General features: G+C 42.4%; 1 protein-coding gene across 1 annotated transcript in view; it reads right to left on the minus strand.

Moving 5' to 3' along the window:
- Nucleotides 1-11,730: 11,730 nt before the first annotated feature.
- Nucleotides 11,731-21,950, minus strand: part of TFAP2D (transcription factor AP-2 delta) — a 54,764-nt gene continuing 44,544 nt past the window's right edge. The window contains exon 8 of the mRNA XM_030558421.1: nucleotides 11,731-11,950. Coding sequence (XP_030414281.1) covers nucleotides 11,731-11,950 — 220 coding nt within the window. The remainder of the gene's footprint in view (nucleotides 11,951-21,950) is intronic.

Consider the following 21,950-nt stretch of genomic DNA (forward strand, 5'->3'; position numbering starts at 1 on the left):
ATTGAAGAGATCTCTAGTATCATATTTCTGCTCCCCATGTAGGTACTTACAGAATGGGATCAAGCCACCTCTTAGCTTTCTCTTTGTTTGGTAAAATCGATTGAACTCCTTGAGTCTATCACTAAGAGGCATGTTTTCTAATCCTTTAATCATTCTCATGACTCTTCTGTTAATCCTCTCTAATTATTCAACATCCTTCTTGAACTGAACACAATATTCCAGCAGTGACTGCACCGTTGCCAAATATAGAGGTAATGTAACCTCTTTATCCCCTGCAACATTCCCGTTTATACATCCAAGGATCACATTAGCACTTTTGGCCACAGCATCACATTGAGAGTTAGGTACCCAGGTGTTTTTGAAAATCCCATTACGTATCTGTTTGCATCTTTACATTCCTAAGTATCTTTAAAAATCTGAATCCTAAAATACATGCGTTGTTTTGATCATTTTTTTAAGAGATTACAAATTTGGCCGATAAAGATAACTGTGTTGACATAATGGACTTCTGTAAGGCATCTTAACTTAGTACCGTACAACATTCTGATTAAAAAATTAGCACTATACAAAATCAATGAAGCATATATTAGATGGGTTACAAAATATCTAATTCACAAATCTTGAAAAAGTAATTGTAAATGCGGAATTGTTGTCCTACAGGGGCATTTCCAGTGGGGTACCTCAGGGATACATTCTTAACCCAGTGTTTTTAAATATCTTTATCTATGATCTGGAAGAAAAAAATATATCTTGTGAAGTTTGCACATTACACAAAAGTTGGTGGAATGGTAAATAAGAACAAGTCAGTGTTACAGAATGATTTGGATCTTGTGTTAAGATGAGGTCGCTACATGCATTTTCATACAGCTAAATGCCAGGTCATACACCTAGAAACCTAGGTCACACACATTCAATATGGGGGACTGTATTTTGGAAAGGAGTGACTCAGAAAAGGACTTGGGGGTTATGGTGAATAAACCACTGAACAGTAACTCCCTGGTTGAGGAGGAGTCTAAGAAAGCAAATGCTATTCTTGGTGTATAAGCAGGGGAATATGAAATAGAACTAATGAGATGTTATTACCACTTTACACAGCATTAGTGAGGTCACTTCCAGAAGTTCTGGTGTCTGCACTTTAAAAAGGATGTAGACCAATTGGAAAGGGTGAAGAAAAGAGCTACAAGAGTGATTCAAGATTTGGGTAACCTGCCTTCCAGTGAGAGACTAAATACACTCAATTATTTAGCTCAATAAAGGGAAGGTTAAGAGGTGACTTGAGCATGGAACATAAGCAGCTACATGGGGAAGAGATTTCTGACAGTAGAGAGCTCTTGAATCTAATAGACAAAGCCATAGCAAGATCCAAAGGCTAGAAGCTGAAGCTGGGCAAATTCACACTAGAAATGATGTGCACATATTTTACAGTGAGGGTAATTAACCATGGGAAAAAAACTTATCTAGGATTGTGATGGATTCTCCAAAACTTGAAGTTTTTAACTCAAGATTGGATACCTTTCGAAAAGATATGTTCCAGCTCAACCAGAAATGATGGGCTTGAAGCAGGAACCGCTTGGTGAAATTTGTGGCATGTGTTTTGCAGCAAGTCAGACTCGATGATCATAATGGTCCCTCTTGGCCTTAAAATCTAGGAGCTCCCATCTAGTGTGCACTTCCTGACATCCTCATAAAGGCATTCTGGCCGAATCAGCCAGAATGCTGCATGGGTGTTCCCAATGAGGCCTGGACTCTCTAATTATTCCCAATGTGGCCTTTTGTTTAACAGCCCTATTACAACTCCAAATAAATACTTTCTTTTAAAAAATATTGCCCCATCTTCTGATATCTGCTCTGCCCAGTCCTCCAATTGCCTTGATCAAATAGCACAGTTTGAAGAGAGGTTTAGTATCTTCATTTTTCAGGGAAAGTCATTCTGTTCTATTTTTAACAGTCTTGTCCCGCTACATCAAAATTCCCTGCTGCTCCCTTGTGCACAGGATGACCTTCATTTTTTAATTCAAAATAGAAGTAGTATTGACAATTGGGGGCCATTCGTTTTAACACTGCCAGCTGGAGTCAGTGAATATTGATGCCAGTCACGTGGCACAGGTATTAAACTCTATCCCAGCCCCTGGCATTTGAGCTGGGTCAGAGTTATTGCCCCTCCTGTGTGTCTAGCCATGATTCTGTTCCCCCTTCTGTTGCATCAGTGTTAGAAACCGAACAAGACTATGTGCTGTTTGAGCCATTGAATTCAGTGCTGCTGATATTCGTACTCGGGGAGCAGGGCCATCATTTCAGAAAAATACTGGGGGAGATGTGGGAACTGTCAGCATATGGGACTTTATATATGACTATATTATATCCCACAAAGCTGAGGCAACAGGGGAAATGGAAGACATAATGGAGCAAACAGACCCATGAAAAGTCAGCGGAGGTTGGGAGAGGACGCAAACTAAGACTGGGAGAGGAAGGGAGATAACTGCCCCCATTCTCCACAGCAAATGATGCCCGAGCCTGGGAGAGCTCCATGAAATGGAAAAATAGACTGCTTTAAAAAGAGGAGGACCCTCCACTGGAACACACAATGCCAGTCATAATTTAGTTGATGCTGAACAGGAAAGCAAAGTTAAACTCTCTCTTTTATGCTGGGGCCACCATGTAGTCCTGATGTTGAGCAAGTGGAAAGGGGATGCAGTGCGGGACATGAAACTGTACTTTGAAACATTAAATAGAGAAGAGGAGATACTTCAGTGATGAGATTGTTATATTCCAGTTAATGGGCGTTCTTTAAATGAAAGCCCTGGCACTGAGTAGTGATAGGCCAATGTCTCTAATGATATTTAATGTTAATGTACTTAACTATGAGATTCATTGATCATGTCTGCACAAGCTAGCATCACACATAGCTCACTGAGCTGCCAAAGTATTGTCCCATCCTGCACTGGGCAGAGGGTGTAATGTGGGATGGATGATCTTGGGCCAGTTTTTTCTTTGGTTCTTCCAAAAGAGTGTTCAGGAATCCAGAGGGGATGTCCCCGCTTGTGCTATATCATCAGTTCAAAGATAGTTACATCACAAAACCACAGGCCTCGAGCCTAGCTAGGTACCCGAACTGTGTTGATATCTCTGCACATTGTGGGTAAAACACTGACCCCACTGAAGTCAGTGAGGGTTTTGCCATTGATTTCCATGGGGGCAGGATTTTACTTTATACCTGCTGGGCTCAATCCTGCTAACTTCTGACCATCCTGGATGTCCATTAGATTGGGAGTTGAGGGGGCTCACCATTTCATAGGATCAGGTTCCCCGTTGTGTTCTATTACTTACCTGGCCTAAGGCCCCATATGTTCTCTGCACTTTGCTGCTGCTGCTGGTCCGCGACAAAACATTTTCATGTGTTATTCTGATGGCTTCCGTGATGTCACATCAAAGACTCCCTTTGGCTCCACTGGGCATTGGATCAGGCCCCTCAAAACATGGCAGCTAGAATTTCAAACAGTGCATGCACAAAGCAGAGTACACACATTTGCATACACCTTGTTGCTCAGAGGTGAATTCTGATGCGGCTGGATGACCCCTTGTCATGGTATAATTCCCCACTCTGAACCTTAGTGTCCAAAAGATGGGGTACCAGCATGAATTCCTCTAAGCTCAATTACCAGCTTAGATCTTGTAGTGCTGCCACCAACCAGGAATCTCAGTGCCTGGTACACTCTGGTCCCCCCAAAACCTTCCCAGAGGACCCCAAGACCCAGACCCCCTGGATCTTACACAAGGAGAGTAAACCCTTTCCCCCACCATTGCCTCTCCCAGCCTTTTCCTCCCTGGGTTACCCTGGAAGATCACTGTGATTCAAACTCCTTGAATCTAAAAACAGAGAGGAGTGCACCTTGCCCCCTCCTCTTTCCCCCTCCCCAAGAGGTAATACAGATTCAAGCTCCGTGAATCTAAAACAGAGGAATTCTACCTTCCCCCCTCCCTTCTCTCTCCCTGTCTCCCACCAATTCCCTGGTGACTACAGACTCAATTCCCTTGAGCCTCAACAAGGGGAAAATATCAAGCAGGTCTTAAAAAAGAAAAAGCTTTTAATAAAAGAAAGAAAAAAGTAAAAGTTGTCTCTGTAATTAAGATGGTAAATGTTACAGGGTCTTTCAGCTTATAGACACTAGAGAGAAGCCTTCCCCCCAGCACAAATACAAATTAAAATCCTTCCAGCAAAATACACATTTGCAAATAAAGAAAACAATCAAAAAGACTAAACTGCCTTCTACTGGTATTTACTATTTGAATAGAAAATTAGAGCGCCTGTAGGTACGTCTGGTTACTCTCAGAACCCAGAGAGAACAACAGACAAACAAACAACACAAAACAAAAACTTCCCTCCACCGAGATTCGAAAGTATCTTGTCTTCTGATTGGTCCTCTGGTCAGGTGGTCCAGGTTCACTGCTTGTAACCCTTTACAGGTAAAAGAGACATTAACCCTTAACTATCAGTTTATGACACCCCTCCCTTTCTACTTTGCACATACATATACAGGCACATGTGTACAAATCAGAGGTTGCTTCTATATATTGGCATTTAATGCATGTAAAAGTGAACATGCGCTTTGCAAATCTGCCTGCAAATCTCTCTTGGCGTTCTTGTTTTCCTGCGGATAGGGAGGATGACTTATAACCCAATGTGAAATGAATTAGCTGAACTCATCCCTGGTGTAACTGCCCTGAAATCACACCAGCAATGAATTTGGCCCACTGATCTCCTTCTGACTCTCTAGTTCATACCAAAGGGCAGGGACTCAGAGACTGGAGAAAAGCAGTTAGCCTACAGAAGTGGTATTTCCCAGTGAATTGTGCTCTTCATCATTCATTAGCAAGGCTCTGATTTTGGCATGGAAGTCATGGTGTTCATGGTAATTGTGAATTGTAATAAAGTCTGTGACCTGCACAACAGTGCAGGTCACAGCTGTGAGCTGGTTTCCCGCTCCTGTCATTGCCCACAAGGTCACAGTGCTCCCCTGGCTTGGCATGTCTGCCCCTCCACAGAAGGAGATGGAGGGATAGAGGGGCCAAATTTGATTGTTGTTGCCACCTAGTTTCTGGAGTCACACTGCCACTCAGGTTTGGTGTGTCCAGCCTTCTGTAGGTGGAGCAAATGTGCCAACCCTAAGTGGTGCTGCAACCTATCAAACAGGATTGCAGTGCTTGGAGTGGGGAGGTGGGCCTAGCCCCATGGGACAGAAGCCACAGCGGCTGGGCAAGGACTTGCTCTCCAGCTGCTCCACCCTTGGTGCCTCTCCTTCCCTGTTACATAGAAGTGTGGGAGCCGAGACTATTGTGTGGGGCCTGAAAGCCAGCTTCTTCCTCTCCCTTACACAAGGAAGGGGGCATAACCACTTGAGAGCTGTAAAAGTATTTTCTTTTTGTCTGGACTCCTTTATATCCCTGGAATGGGGTGGACTTGCTAAGAGGTACAGCTGGAGAGCGAGCACAGGATTGCTGTCACCCAGAGAATGACATATGAGGTAAATTAGGCACCTGAATTTACTCCAAGGGGATGATCTCAAGACATAACTTTTGACAGTTCTGAAACTTAACATTTCCTTATTGTCTTTCATTTTTATGCACCTCCACATGGCCGCTGCTGGAAGTACTGACACACTGCATGAGAAGTAGTTCATACCACTTTCCCAACCAACTAGAAGCAGTATGTCCAGGAAATGCAAAGCCTTCTCTTGTGAGACATCCAGCAAAACTTTGCAGACCCAAGTGCTCTGAATAATTAAGATAAACATCTAAGCTAGAGTTAAGCTGAACTAAAACACCAAGAAGTTGGGGTTTAGTTCTAGAAACAAACTTTTGTGGCTGCTCCTTATTTCTATAATGGAAAGAATCACAATGCTGGATCTGAATGCCTCCCAGAACCCTGGACCTGAATCTGAACTGGAGTTTTTCAGTTTGTGCCCATTACTATTCCTTCCTTTTGATTAGCACCCAAAATAGAATTTGAATTTCATACCTTCTGAGATTCTCCCATGGACAAAGGATAGTCATGGCCCTCAGGCACTGGCTTGGGGCTCATAAGATCTAAGTTCAGCTCTTGGTATTGTCACAGGCTTCCTACGTAACCATGGGCAAATTGCTTAATCTCTTTGGGCTTCAGTTTTCCATCTGTAAAATGGGCATATGATACTTCCATCCTCTCACCTGCACTTTGTCTACTTCATCTATCTGGATTGTCAGCTTTTCAAGGCAAGTATTGTCTTTTACTGCATGGATCTACAGTGTCTAGCACAATGAAATCTCATTCTTAGCTGGGGTATCCTCTAGGTACTAGTACAATACAAGTACATAATATAATAATGCTGGTTGCTGTCACATGGCCCTACTGTTAAATCTTTAATCTTTCTTCATAGACAGAAATTATTTTCCAGCGCCAGACATCAGGTTAAATCAACGTAGATTTTATTGCCGTGAAATGTTCTGTTGAATGTGGTTGCTATCTTAAGAGACTCATGTAAAATGGACAGGTCAGATAGGAAATAGAAATATAAAAGATTATGATCTATACCACTGAATTATAAATAAAATTAAATTAAATTGAAGGAGAAAACCAAACCCTAATCCCCCAACAATAAGTAGCACATTGCTTGTTTGTGACCAAGTGCACAGTCACATTTAATGCAATCACAACAGCTGCTGTACAGAATGGAGTTCATCATACAAATTAAATAAAAATAAAAAAAATAATAGCAGTAAAATAGGTCGGTTCTTTCAATGTGACCTTCACTTGGCAAAGGAAACTGAAATAATAATCGTCTCCCTCCCAATCAGCTATATTTTGAGTCTTGTAGCATCTGTAATGGGGGAAGAGGAGAGGATATGGTTATACAATAATTACCGTCCTGCATAATTATTGTAATTGATTTTCCTTTGTGTTGCAAGGCTGGATCGTCTATTAATACTAGTTTTTTTAAATCTTCCTTTAATGTAAATAATTAGAGCAGCCGAGTTGCCTCTCTGAAAGATAAAAGAAAGTCAGGTTCTCAGGGAATTTATCATCAGCCCTTTCGGATTGATGATTTGTAAGACCAAAAAAAGAGTCTAGCGTGATTAGAAAAGGTGTTCAGAGACAACGAACTATCAGGAAATAAAAATGCCTTTTCCTTAGTCAAGTGTCAGCTGTGCCAGTGAGTCAATTTCAAAGGGAAGAGACAAGCAGGGGCAATATTTACACAAAAGTCTATGATTTGGGAGGACTCTGCATTGTCTGGTTGCCATATCTTCTAGCAACAAATGGACGAGAAACTTCAAAGAACGGCTGCCTTGTTGGGTTTGGAGATCTGACAGTCTTTTCCCAATGGATATTTGGAGTTCACCTATGGGGAGGGAAGAGGGTAAAGCTAGGAGCCAAATTCATTCTCGGTGTCCCTCCATCAAAACGATGGAGTGACATCTGCAAGGAAATAGGTACTAAAGCTGCAGCAAGCTGCTTGCTAGCATTTCAACATCAAGAGCAAGTCTCTCTGCAGTCTCTAAACTTTAACGGGTAGAGTCATGGCCATTCATCTGCTGGGCTCACTCACTGCGACAGGTGTGTAGGAATTCCACTAATTCTCTCTCTACCTGCTGTGTAAAGGGCATAAGTGGCTCTCTCCTTAATGTGCATTTGTAACTCTTAATCACATTATAGGGTGCTACATGGGAACACTCAGGCCTAGTGTTTAGAGCAGGTGCTGAAAGTGCGGACTATGGGATTTTATTCTCAGTCCTGCCACTGATTTACTGTCTGACCTTGGGCAAGTGACTTAAGGCCAGGTTCGGATCCCCTTGCTCCCAATGAATAATACCCTAACTCCATCAGTAAGGTCATCGCTATTAGTCAATGGGACTACTCATCGAGTAAGTTGCTACTGAACCAAAGTAAGAGTAGCACTAGCTGGCCCTTAATCTCTGTGTCAAAAGGAGAATTATACTCATTTACTTACCACTTCTTGGAGTTTCTGAGGCTTACTTAATAAAGCTGTGTAGAGCTCCTTGAACTGAAGATGCCATATAAGTGCAAAGCATTTTTAATAGTGTTGTCAGTGAGAGCAGGTGCTAACAGAGCTGCTGAACTGTCAAAGGCTGGGTGGCCTGGTTCAATTAGAATAAGGCCCGATCCAAACATTCACACGAAACTTCAGCACACATCTATTCTGGGGGTTAAAAAAAAAAATGGTTCATTTTTTTTTGTCTTGGATTTCAGCCGTGAAAAAGATGTTTCTAACCTGCGTAGAATGAGAAATTCATGGATATGTGATGAGAGAGCTTGTTCCAGTCCTAATTTCTAGATCAGAAATGTGCACATATATTTGGATATACTTTGGATAAACACCCACCATTCTGGATACTTCTTTGCATCTGACTTGAAGCCACTGCCCATCATTCAGGCTGATCTAATGGACGAATGGGATTGGGATGCTTTCCATTTGGTAGCAAGCTTGAAACCTAAGTAGTAACCCTCAAAAAGCTAAACTGACATAAGCAAGTTTTAAACTGGCTTCAGTGCATCTACATTAAGGGTTTGCATTGGTATAACTAGTCTGGTTTTAAATCAGTTCAATTATGTTGGTGCAACTTTTCTCTATAGATAAGACCTGAGAAAGGAAAAGAAGGGGAAATGTTTGTGTGCATGTGTAGGTAGGGTGGATAAGAATTTAGCTTGGGATTTTCAAGGAACCTAAGGGAGTTAGTTGCTTGAATCCCACTGAATTCTAAGGGTATTTTGGTATCTAATTCTCTTAATCTCTTTGAAAATTCCAACCATTGAAACAAAACTTAAAAATATTTCCCCCCCCCTCAAAGAAAGTAAATACATTAATTGGAAAGACTGAGAACAAACAAGCCAACACAGAGAGAATATTATCTTCAATTAGGTTCCCAAGCAGCGTTTTGATGTGTTTTTCATTCAAAGAGTTTCAGGGGAGCAAAGAAGAGAAATAGGACGATGAGCTGAGCTATAAGAAAGACCATTAATAAAAAGAATCTCATTGACTTGAACATGTTTCGGATCAGGCCTTAAGTGATTCCATTCTAAGAACTTCTAGTGGACAATAGGGCATAAGTGTGGAAAGCTAGAGCTTAAACAGCACACAATTTCTATTAAGGTTAAGTGGGTAGAACAGTAACCCAAAATACAAATAATGTGCTCCATTGATAGCAGTGACTGAGCTCCAGCAGAGAATGTAAGTATTTCAAGAGTAAAGATTGCAGAGACATTAGAATGTATATCGAACACCATATTACTTTAAATAGGGGCACATAAGCATTTTTTGGCTCAGATATTTGATCCATTTTATAATTGAATGCAGTGTCTGGGCAGAATTCACGACCACAGATACTTTAGTGCCTTTGTAGAAAGTGTTTCAAAATTTGTAATGTCATTGGAAAATAATGGGGAAAAATTGAGAATGTATTTGTATTCTCCTCCCCCCCCACACATCATTTTATAGAACAAGCTACATAGCTTGTCAAAAATGTTTCAGAATTCCAAACTTTGATGAAAAAATTACAAAAGTGTTAGGTTTTTTTTTCTCTTTTTTCCTCCCCCTACCCCCAGTAGTTCTAATATTGATTAATTCAAGTTTTTTGGAGCTAGGGACTGTCCCTCTTTTTATTTGTCAAATGAATTTCATGACACTTTCATAATGTGGTCAATCTGGAGATAGTTTTAAAAAGGAACTTGACATTAGTGGGATACTGTCATCTTAAAAAAAAATCCAGGGCCAAATCCTGAGACATACTAAGCACCTGTAACTCCCAATAGTCTGGGGGAGTTGGGCTGGGCACAACACACTTAGCACCTTTTAAGAGTTTGCTTTCTGTTTATTTTTGCTTATTTATTTTGTCATTCCCCTCAGCTTGGGAATGAAAATCAATGAATGAGTTTCTGTGTTGCTTATAGTCACTGACTAGTGAATTTCATTTTCAAGTTTCTCATGCTCTAGCACAATCCTGCAATGTCTGAGTTGCAAACATTGCATGAAAATGTTTGTTTGTCTTTCACAACTGTTTCCACAGGAATTTTTGAAAATATGCCAGGGAAACTTTTACACAAGTCTTAGATTTTATATAAAAAGCCTTGTTTCTACAAAGGCTAAATATAGGGCTAGATTTGACCCAGCAGTGACTCTTTAACAGTTGGTAGGTTTTCTGAAACTCAATCAGCTCTCAATAAATGTATGAATCCTGCTCCCAATGAAATTAATGGCATAACTCCCACTGGCTTCAGTGGGAATAGGACTGGGCCACAATTGACTCACTTCCTTCAACACTTCAACTCTCTCTGCAGGCCAGTTTTTGTAATCCCAGCTTGGTTGTCCTATCTACTTACAGCCAAGGCACTCTTGCACATGCAACAATATTTTTCCTTTCCCAATAAAGAGACATGATGGAAACCCAAAAAAGAGGTGGTGAGCTAATGAAATAAAACTCCTCTGGCATGAATTGGAACTAACCTAAGACAAGACAAAGTAAAATCAGACTGGAGACACTTTTGGCTTGAAGTGAGTTGGGCCTGGTGGATGCTATGCCTGGCTCCATTTTAGATGATGAGTGGGGCAGGTGGTAAAGTGAGGCTTTAGAAACATGTAAGCAAGGCCTTTAAACCTCTGGCTGCTGTGGACAAGACCAATCTATCCCGAGACATCATTATTTGAAGTGGGATTCTTTTAGAACCTCTGATCTGTGAGTGGGTGTTTTTGGAAACTCCCGGGTCCCTGCTGCATTGCTAAAGACAAACAAGCTGCAGATACAAGCCATTGAAGAAAAGAAAAGCATCGTAAAATCAAAGCAAAACAAAAGTCCTCTCCAACCACCTGCACCAATCTATTTGAATACAGACCCAGATATGACTGACTGCCGTTTTGGAATTCAACTGCCAATACTAGGGGCCTGTAAAGGATAAGAGACAGAAGCCTATCATTTAATCTGACCTCCAATGATTACGGTTACTAGGGCTTCTGCTGAAATTATCTAGGCTCTTTCATTTTAGACTGCGATGTCCTTCACATGAGAGGCACCAGGGCTGCTTCTTGAACAACCAGGACAGTTCTCTGGCATGCTTTGGCATAATTACAATGCAGATTTACCATAAATTCCCCCACTGGGCTGTGCAGCCCAAATATCGAATGGTACACTCTTCCCAGGACATAAAGGTTCTTCTCTTTCCCCTTTCCAAATTTCCATACTGTTTCCTGATGCTCAGCTGATTGGGCCAGCTTGGTAGGGTGAAGGAGGCTCTATTTCCATTTTATCCATCTCATGGGCAAAATTTTAATGCCAGATCTGCGTATCCCATGACTCTGGTGCTTGCCCTATTCCTAACTATGCTGCTGGATAAGAAAGTGCTTCAAGTTAGCCCCGAACAAATCACACGTGCCACCTCATCTGAGTCCGGAAGTGCTTATAAAAAACAGTGTTAGTGTATCATTGGGAACAATCAACCACCACGTGCACAAAAAAATATAGTTTAGAGCAACATAAATAAAAAAAGTGACAATTTCATCACACAATTACTGTACACTGCTTTTCTCAAGGTTTTTTTTTTATCTTTTTCTTTTTTTCCCTCCCTTTTTTTTGTTTTTGTTTTTTGGGTCCACTGGAGATAAATCACCCGCAATGATATATATATTTAAAAAAGAAAAAATATCAGCAGCAAGACTCTCTGGAAATAGATTCTGTTTGATGTAGCTAGTCTGTCTTTTCTGTTTTGCCCTCTTTCACAGCAGCTTCTGAAGTTTTCCTCAGGGGGGCTTTCTCCGAGTTGGCGTGTCCTTGGCCAGATTCTGCAGCTCCTCCGGTTTTGTGCGATGTGTGTTTTTCCAAGTAGTTCAGCATTTCGCTGAGAACAGTTTGGAAAGTGCTGAGGGCAGCACATATTGCAGGAGTTCCAAAGCCATGAGTGATCAAACTGTACATGGGAGAGAAACAGGGAGACAGAAAGAAAAGAAACATTGACGAGTTTATTGTGCACTGATTGTCTTGTAGTGAAATTCAAGACTTTCCCCCTCAAATATTTATTGCCTTTGGAGGAAAGAAATAAAAGAAAACTAGACTAGATGCAACTTCAAAGGGGTGTTTTTGTAATAGGAGGATAAGGTTTGAAACACCTAGAGCCAGCTTCTCAGAGGATGTAGCACCATTGACTTCAATGGGGCTATGCCGATTCACACTAGCTGAGAATCTGTCCCCTATGCTCACTGGAATTGCTGAGTTAACATATTTCTGTGGTAGATTAAATAAATTCTGTATCGTTTGCTGAGACTTCCAGATGAGACCATTAAAAACTAAGGGCCTGATTGCTATGCACAGACATTATAGACCCTAAGGTAGTTTTAGTCAAGATAAAGGTTTGTCCTAGTGTTATTGTAAGGCTGACAGACCCCAGTAATCGGGATCAAACCTGGGACATCTGAAGCTTATTGTATGAGCCTCTACTGCATGAGCTAAAAGCCACATGCCTCTTAGCTAAGGCTGTAGTAGACTCATTAATTGTTAGATGGTCTAGATGCTACTAGAGAGGGACAGCATGCCCCACCCCACCAAGCAGGCATGGGTTACATCATAACAGTCTTTTGCGTCCTGCTGCTCCTGCTCTGCACCCCAAAAGTGGCTACATTTTAGTGGTGCTGCACAGATATAGTTGATAAAGTGCTTTGAGATTAAAGATGCAGCACTCTTCTATTGTTTATTTTATAGCTTTTGTTAATTAACAATAGGCAAAATCCTGCTGCTGGGGAAATACTGGAGAGACAGTTTATGGGATAGCGGCTGTTTTTGACAATAAAGAGGATTGAACCAGTGACCTCGCAAGCAAAAGGCATAAGTGCTTATAGCTTGAGCTAAAGACCCACACTTTGTAAGTATGGCTTGTGACAGACCCAGACCAGTGGGGTACAGGAGTCTGATAGAGGGCAAATATACTGGTCACTGGGTGAGTAGTTTTCTGTTCCCTGAGTGACCAGAGCAGGGGCTGCACTAGAGTAATCAAGCACTTGCTAGAACCAATTAAGGCAGACAGGCTGATTAGAACACCTGCAGCCAATCAAGGCAGGCTAATCAGGGCACCTGGGTTTAAAAAGGAGCTCACTCCAGTCAGATGGGGAGGAGCTAGAGGAGAGGAAGTGCGTGTGAGGAGCTGGGAGCAAGAGGCACAAGGAGCTGAGAGTGAGAGGCTGTGCTGCTGGAGGACTGAGGAGTACAAGCATTATCAGACACTAGGAGGAAGGTCCGATGGTGAGGATAAAGAAGGTGTTTGGAGGAGGCCATGGGGAAGTAGCCCAGGGAGTTGTAGCTGTCATAGGAGGCACTATAGACAGCTGCAATCCACAGGGCCCTGGGCTGGAACCCAGAGTAGAGGGTGGGTCTGGGTTACCCCCAAACCTCCCAACTCCTGATCAGACACAGGAGGAGTTGATCCAGACTGTGGGGAAGATCACTGAGGTGAGCAAATTTGCCAATAAGTGCAGGACCCACCAAGGTAGAGGAGGAACTTTGTCACAGGCTGTAACAGACTCATATCATCTGTGGAGCAGGCACAGGGGTTAGGATGACCAGACAGCAAGTGTGAAAAATTGATATGGGGGTGGGGGCTAATAGGAGCCTACATAAGAAAAAGACCCAAAAATCAGGACTGTCCCTATAAAATTGGGACATCTGGTCACCCTAACAGGAGTGGCAACACATGCACATTGAACAATGAATTACACTTGCAGGAAGTGAATGCCCCTGCTGCTCAGTGGTGACTCCTCTGGCTGACTAAGGAACTGCACAGACAAGCACCAAAGAGCCACTAAACCCTGCAGCTAAAAAGCAGCTGGCTATCATGGGGGATTCCCTGTGATGTGGAGATTGGCAAGGGTAGTTTAATGCACTAAAACACCTGCAGTTCTGTCAGGGAAGCACCTCGTGTATTCTACAGAGCAAGGATGAGTCTCCTCAGCATTTTGCTCCCCAGTCTGACCAGACATTTTAGAAATAAGTGAGACCTTGTTGACAAGAAGTTGGAGGAGACGAGTGGGAAGTAGGGTTGCAGGTGTTCAGTTTTCGACCAGAAAAAGCAGTCGAAAAGGGACCCGCGCTGCTCCCGTTAGCTAGGAAATGTGGCTAATGGGACCTGAGGATGTGGTGCCTGAAGGCGTGGGCAGCACGCAGAGTCACTTGGTTGCGCCTCTGCATAGGTGCTGGAGAGATGCTGCAGCTTCCTGGGATTTTCCTGAGGTAAATGCCACCTGGAGTCCACATCCTGCACCCCCTTCTGCACCCCAACCCTGTGCCCCAGCCCAGATACCCCTCCCACACCCTAAACCCCTCATTTCTGGCCCCACCCCAGAGCCCACATCCCCTAGCCCAGAGCCCATACCTCCTCACACACCCCAACCCCCTGTCCCAGCATGAATCCCCTCCCACATCCCAAACCCCTCATCTCCGGCCCCACCCTAGAGCCTGTACTTGCAATTGGAGCCCAAATCCCACCCCCAAATCCCAATCTCGTGACCCATTCCGAATCTCCCTCCCACATCCTGAACCCTCATTTATGGCCCCACCCCAGAGCCCTCACCCAGAGCCCATACTCCCTCCCACACCCCAATCCCTTGCCCCAGCCCAGTGCAAGTGGGCGATGGTAGGGGAGAGTAAGCAACAGAGGGAGGGGGATATAGTTGGGGCATGGCCTCGGGAAAAGGGCAGGGTATGGGGCGGGGCAAAGGTGTTCAGTTTTCTGCGAATAGAAAGTTGGCAACCCTAGTGGGGAGCAGCAGAAAAGTTCCAAATGTGCGTCAGACAGGCTTGATTTTCTGCCTCTCCTAGAAGCAGGAAGTACCAGAAATAGGGAGGGTCATAGTCTTTTGAGATATCTGACTGAGATGTGGAGAATCCAGTTGGTCAGACACCTTGGAGAAGTCCCTAGACATTGGAATCTGAATCTCCTACTTTTCTGAGGCTTCCCATAAATAACAACAATAACAGAGTGATAACTAGCTCCTATGTAGCATTTTTCAGCCAGACATCCCAAAGCACTTTTCAAAGATGTTAAGCATCGTTATCCTCATTTTACAGATGGGAAAAACGTTAACAATGACTACTTAACAATTATTGAATAATAATATCTGGAGGCCCCATTGGGCCTTCATTTTAGCTATAGTAAATGAGGAAAATCTAAATGTATTCAGACTGTAGAGTCTTTTCCTCTCAGGACAGGGACAGTCCTTTTTTTATGTTTTGAAAGTGCCTGGCACACTGGACAAAAGATTAATATTTACACCAATATTGCCATCTTATGTGATATTTGTTGTTTTTCTTAAAGTCCAAGCTTCTGGAATCACGTGATTACAGAGGATCTCAATTTACATTCTGATAGTGTAAGTTTCAAGCCCTCATGACTGTGGAGAAAAGCTCTAAAATACAAACCCTAAAGATTGCAATACTGGAAGACAAATAAAAGGAACCCAAATGTCAGGATGTATGATTTAATTTAGATTGAAGGTACCTTTTAGTGAGCATTGTTTAGATGGATTTTTACGCGTGTAAGGATTTTAATTGTTTAAATACCTGCAGGTTGTTGGACCATAATGTACGTACATGAAATAAGATGGGGTACCCTTAGGGGGTGAGCTGGAATGCTTTGACTGTTTTTTATTTATTTTTTATTTATTTTTTAAATAAACACACAGGGAGGATGCTCTGTTTGCGCTAGCAACATATAAACTAAGGGTTTTTTTTTTTACAGGGTACTTATACAGGAAAGGCTAATGAGGATGGCCATGACTCTTTTATTTTTTTTTTAGCAAAGAGCGTTGGCTAGTTTTGGGACGACGGCGCCGCTTACTTTGATTGCATTTAGTGAAATGATTAGACTGTTAGTAGCCCACACGGAAAGGAAAGGGGGAGGGAAGATGGGTTTACATGCTTTTAGATCCAGGTAGCTTTTTTACTGAATGATGCCAGGCCGAGTTAGACCACCGTGGGTTGGATTTTTTAAAGATTTGTTAGTTACTGGGCTTGCGTTAGAGTAGTTTTGGTTACGAGCTTTTGCTTTACAGGGTACTTTGGGCGTTTTTTGGGAACAGTTACTTACACTAGTGTATACACACACACACCAAGGCCTTATTTTTAAATACCACGATGCATTTGTACCTTATGTTTGGACCCAATACCATGAGGCGGTATAACAACCCCTTTTGAGGCGGTAAAAACCCCTTAGCACCGGTGCATACCTAATGCATTTACCTATGCATTACCTTGTTGGCCAACCCAGCAGTTTTTTAGAACGGCTATAAACTAACCTTATTGGGGCCTTTTTTTTAATATTACTTTGCATTTGATTTTGCTGCACAGTTAATAAGTTTAGATGACGTGAGCCCAACAGTGACAGAAGGCCCCACGGACAGTTTTTTGATGACACCTCAATAGAGATTTTAAAAGGTTTTATACCTTTTTTGTGGTGCCATGGGGTTTGAAGGGGAATGATTTGCAGCAGCTGCCTGTGTTTTAGTAGGCGTTGCCATCCCAGACGAGCCCCCAAATTGTTAGAGAAAAACTTAGTTTTTGCTTTTTGTTTGGGTGCAGCAAAATTAAATACTTTATTTTAACTTTAGCAATTGCAATAGAGGGAGGGAGTGCCCTAGGACACTGGGTTGCCCCAGTGTCGGACAGGTTTTTTAACAGGTAAAAAATTACAGCAAGCATTTATACCTTTGTTACAGACAATAACAAGCAATAATACAGACAATAATGAGCAATAGCTGCATTTTGTTTATACATGGGCTATTCTGCTATTTTATTTTTTTTACTTTTGGGCGCCAGTTTACGTATTTGATTATTAGTGTAAGGTTGTGATAACTTTTTACACAGTCTTTTTTACTTGCCTTACACTATTCTTGCTTTTACAAATTTTACATTATTAGGGTTACAGCTGGCCTAACTTTTGCTAACAGACTGACATGCATTAAGATTTCCTACAAATCCTTGTTAATTTTTTCCCTTCTTCCACACGGGGATTAATCTCATTAGTTTTAAGCCACGCTCCTGATCTTTCAGGGCCTGGTTTATGATTTTGGAATGGCCAGGGTTGTGTACATTGGAATACAAAAGGAATATTTGTTAGCTTATATCCAAGTGAAAGCTGTGAAGCTCCTTTGATAGTTGCCAGTATGCACTGTCATTTTGTTTGTTTTCCATGATTACAGAAAAGCCAAAGGCCAATGAATATGTAAGAATATGCATTTGTGCAAAGGATTGTGTGGATGTGATTTATGCAAGCCCCACCCCCCTCTGTTTTTAAACATTCTGGTCATCAAGTCAGGACATAGAAACAATACCATGTGACTAAGCTGGCCTATCACATCATAAGAACATAAGAATGGCCGTACCGGGTCAGATCAAAGGTCCATCTAGCCCAGTATCTGTCTACTGACAGTGGACAATGCCAGGTGCCCCAGAAGGAGTGAACCTAACAGGCAATGATCAAGTGATCTCTCTCCTGCCATCCATCTCCATCCTCTGATGAACAGAGGGTAGGGACACCATTTTTTACCCTTCCTGGCTAATAGCCAGTTATGGACTTAGCCATCATGAAGAGCAAAGAGGGAATACTATATTGAACACTCCCAGGGAACAGTTCACCAGCAGCCCATCGGTGTATACAGGTGGGCAGCTCTCAAATAATGAACAGAACGGTAAAAAACACCACCTGTCTGCAAACCATGTATAGGTTGAAAAAACGAGCTGTCTACATCGCTTCAAACCAGTCAGCATCATAACTAGAGCTGATTGGAAAATGGTTTCTTTTTCTGTGGAAAAAAATCATGTTTTCAGTGAAAAATCAGCCCCTCAAATATTTTGATTCTGAAATGCCACCTCAATGCCTCACAGGAGTTGTAGATCAGGCGTCTCAATGTCCCATTCTTCTCTATAGGTTGAGTGCCCTCATAGGATCACATCTCCCATCATGCACCCCAGTCACACAACTGCCATAGCACACGGCCTCCCTTCTTCCAAAAGAAACAGTTTTGAAGACAATTTTTTGACCAGCCTCACTGTGTATAATCTATTTTCCCCATTTTACCGACAAGGTACAGCAAGGCTGAGTGAAGATGTCCTTTATTTTTTATCACAGCCATTCACCTGGGCCCCACCATTTTTTTAAACCATTTGAAAATGCTGGGAAACAGGATAATTTCCCTTTACCAGGAACAGTAAGTTTATTCCAGTCAGAGGAGAAAGGATGGCCTTATGTTTAAAGCACAGGTCTAGGAGACTGAAGGCTTGGGGGAAAGTATTCAGCTACAGTTCCATAGCATCCACATTTAGGTACTGAAATAAAAGTGGCCTGATTCTCAGAGGTGCTGGGCTCCTTCTGAAATCAAAACAATCTGAGGGTGCTTAACATCTCTGAATCAAGTCATTTTTATTAAGGTACCTAAATATGGATTGAGGAGCCTAAAATCAAGCAGTTGAGTTTGGAAATCTTGGTCTGAGGTATTCTCAAGTCTCCTGCTCTCCTCCTTGTGTGACCTCAAAGTAAGTCACTTCACTGTTCCAAAATGGGGGTAATAACATAGCACAGAAATATTGCAAGGCTAAATTAACTGGGTTTTGTACCATGCATTGAGATCTTCACATGGAAGAAGTTATTTAGGGTCAATGTGTTATAACCATTATGCTTTAGTACACCTGGCATATATTCCTGCCTACAGTCATGCCTAGTGTTATGATGCAATTATGGCTGCTCATGTTTTAAAGATGTCCTTACTTAAAATTAAAACATCCCAGTGTTCCTGAAGGCTTGGACTCTAGTTTGGCAGCTACCTCGAGCACTTCTGCACACCCCAGGCGGGTGGCATGCCATTGCATCGTAAAAGAAACATGCTCACTCTCCATGGGTGGTGCCACTGCACCAATTTTTAATACCCCAATTAAAAAAGCAAAAACAGAAACAGGGACCCACTGGCCAAGCTTTTGGGAACATGAACATCCCAAAAAAATGTAAGTGACTATCCAGATTTCACAACATGCTGCAGATGACTGGCAGCAACCACACACAGCTCCCAGAGGAGACCCCAGCAATGAAAGAGAGAACTAAAACAGAGCCTGATTTCCTTACTCATGCCGAGTGGCACCTTACTCTACAAGTACTCTCACTGACTTCAAGAGTCTTTTTGTATTTCATTTGCAGGATCTAAGGGCTTGATTCAGATACCTTTCCTCAGGGTAAGTGGCATAAGGAAGCCCTCGGGAACATGTGTGGAGTCTGAGTAAAGATATCACTTACTACAGAGATAGATAACTCTATAAAACTATACAGTTAGCCTGAAGGCTCAAAGACACTACCGCCAGTCAACTCCCTGCATAGTCAAACACGTTAGGAAAATGCCATCATAAAGGATGGGCTTTCCTATACGATGGAGAGCAAAGATGAGTTCTGATGAGACAGAAAAGGCGGTTCTAGAATCTAGGGATCTCCACCAAAAACATCCTGCTCCCCAGAGCTCAAATCTTGTGGCTGATTTCACCTATCACTACAGTCAATATGGAAAGAGACCGTCTCCAAGGCAGCCAAGACCCAGACCATAAAATGTTTTGTCACAAGACTGACGACACTCAGAATTTCACTAGAGAGCAAATATAAAGCTAGTGGCCACTATACACCATAGTACAGCATGCTCTGCCAAGGACACGAGCTGTTACGTTCTGCACTAGCTGAAGTTCCTGGGTGTTCATCAAGGATAGTCTGAAGAAGCGCACATGATATGGTAGCAGGCCAGGCTAGAGATTTTAAGGGGCTGGATATCCAGGTGGCGGTCTGGATCTTGAAAAAAAAAAAAAAGTCACAACCTTCTGGCTGTGGGTAAAAAGCATTGACCTTGACACCCGTTGCTGCCTGAGAATCCAGGTACAAATGAAGGCCCCAAAGAACTCATAGGTTGAAGACCGCTCTGGAAGAGGTTGGGTTCAAACAAACCAAATGCCTTCCAGGTTCTCTTTCCACCTATGCATCAACATCATCTCCGTCTTGTGTGGCAGACAAAAGAGAGACGATAAACTGAATGAGCTTTAGGCATTTCACCACCATCTGCACCCCTCTCTTGGACAGAGGAAGTGTGTTGTCAGGATCTGATGACAGAGTTCACGCTGAGCGCCATCAGCATATTGACAGCAGTGCAGTATCACCAGCCCCAAGCATTCAGAAATCATGAGTCAGGTCCCCAGAATCATGAGATTTACTTTAAAATGGTCAGATTTAAACAAAAATAATTTTTAGGTTCTTTTGATTTGCCTTCTGGGTTTTGAACCTTAGGGGTTACATTGCTCAGCTTTTCTACACAAACACAAGGAATGGAAACTTACTCTTTTAAATCAATGAGAGACTCACTTGACTCCTGGAATTGGGGCTTTAAGAAAAGCATCAAATATCACAAGCCTCACAGGAAAATCATGAGAGCTGGCAACACTGGCAATACAGCCCCCACCCAAACCTTTCACTGCCAATGGCCAAGGAGAGGGTGACAGAATGATAGCTGCACAAAGCTACATGGAAGAGACCTTGGGCAAGCAGATGAGAAAAAATCCTAGCCAAAGGAACTCTATTGTCCGTTGCTGCCTGGGCCAGTAGTACAGTCTACAGTTAATACGAAAAAAAGAAAGGATCAGTATGGACAGCCTTTGTGTGTCACCAGATCACTGACCAAGGAAACCAATGTAATTTCAGTAATATAACCAGGCCTAAAGCCAGCCTGAAAGAGGCCAAGGAGATTGGAAAGCTCTAGATGGCACCAGAGCTATGTGACCACAAACTTCTTCATGCACCTGGCTTCTTCCAGTTCATGCATCTACACTGAAGGCAGCTTTCAATAAGCAAGAGGAATGGAATCAAGACAGCAGCTGCTGCAAATTCTGGTGCTGAAGTGACAAAAGGAAAGTGGCATAAATGCAGTAGGTGGGTGTGTAATTATAACATCAGTAGGGCTCTTGAGTTTGGGTATAATACTGGAGTTGAATTTCAAAACCTATTGTAATGATCTTTTTTTAACTTTGAAAAAGAGGGAAGTTACATTCGCCCTGCTCCTGATTTCTGCGCCTCTGGTTTCTAGCATACCACTTTCCTCGTCATCCTGTCAATATCATGCCAAACAGCCACAGGAAACTGACAACCTCAATCACAGAGACTATGAAGCGATAAAAATGCCTGCTGAAAAAATGCCACTTGAAAGTTGCTTTGTATCATCAGCGTGTTAGGCAGAAAACAATTTCATTCACCGTTATGCTGATTATTTTTACTGTATGTTTTCAACCTGTTATTTTATTTCTCCATTTACTTAAGATTGCCAGAGGTTTTCTTCTTGCTTCTTTTGCCAGTTCCCCCCCCACTGGCACAAGTGTCACTTGCAAGAAAATAATATTTTTTCATGCCACCATGCCAATCTTCACAACACTTGGCTCTAGAAGCTGGAACTTTAAGTAAAATGCCAGTTATTGTGAGCCCATCAATAAAATTGTGAGGCTGGTAATGCTGAGATGTCATTTTTAAAGTGCCATTTTTCAGAGTAATAATACAAAGTAAGAGTGGAATTTTAAAAGTACCTAAGTAATTTAGGAGCACGAGTCGTTGATGGGATCTCTGCTCCTACATCATTTAGGCCTTGTCTACAAACAAAAGTTGTCTCTCCTTAACAATATCAGTTTAATTAAAGTGGTACAATACTCTTAGGCTATGTCTACACTTGCAGATGTAGAGCACTGGGAGTTAAACCAGCCCACGGAGACAGCAGCAGGGAAAACACTGTTGTGTGTTCACACTATACTTCGTGTGCCTGTGGAACATGTCCACATTAGCAGCTCTTGCAATGCCACAGAGAGCAGCGCATTGTGGTAGCTATCCCAGTGTGCAAGTGGCTGCAGCATGCTTTGGAAAG

The sequence above is a fragment of the Gopherus evgoodei genome, chromosome 3 (genome assembly GCF_007399415.2).
Source record: "Gopherus evgoodei ecotype Sinaloan lineage chromosome 3, rGopEvg1_v1.p, whole genome shotgun sequence".
NCBI lineage: Eukaryota > Metazoa > Chordata > Testudines > Testudinidae > Gopherus > Gopherus evgoodei.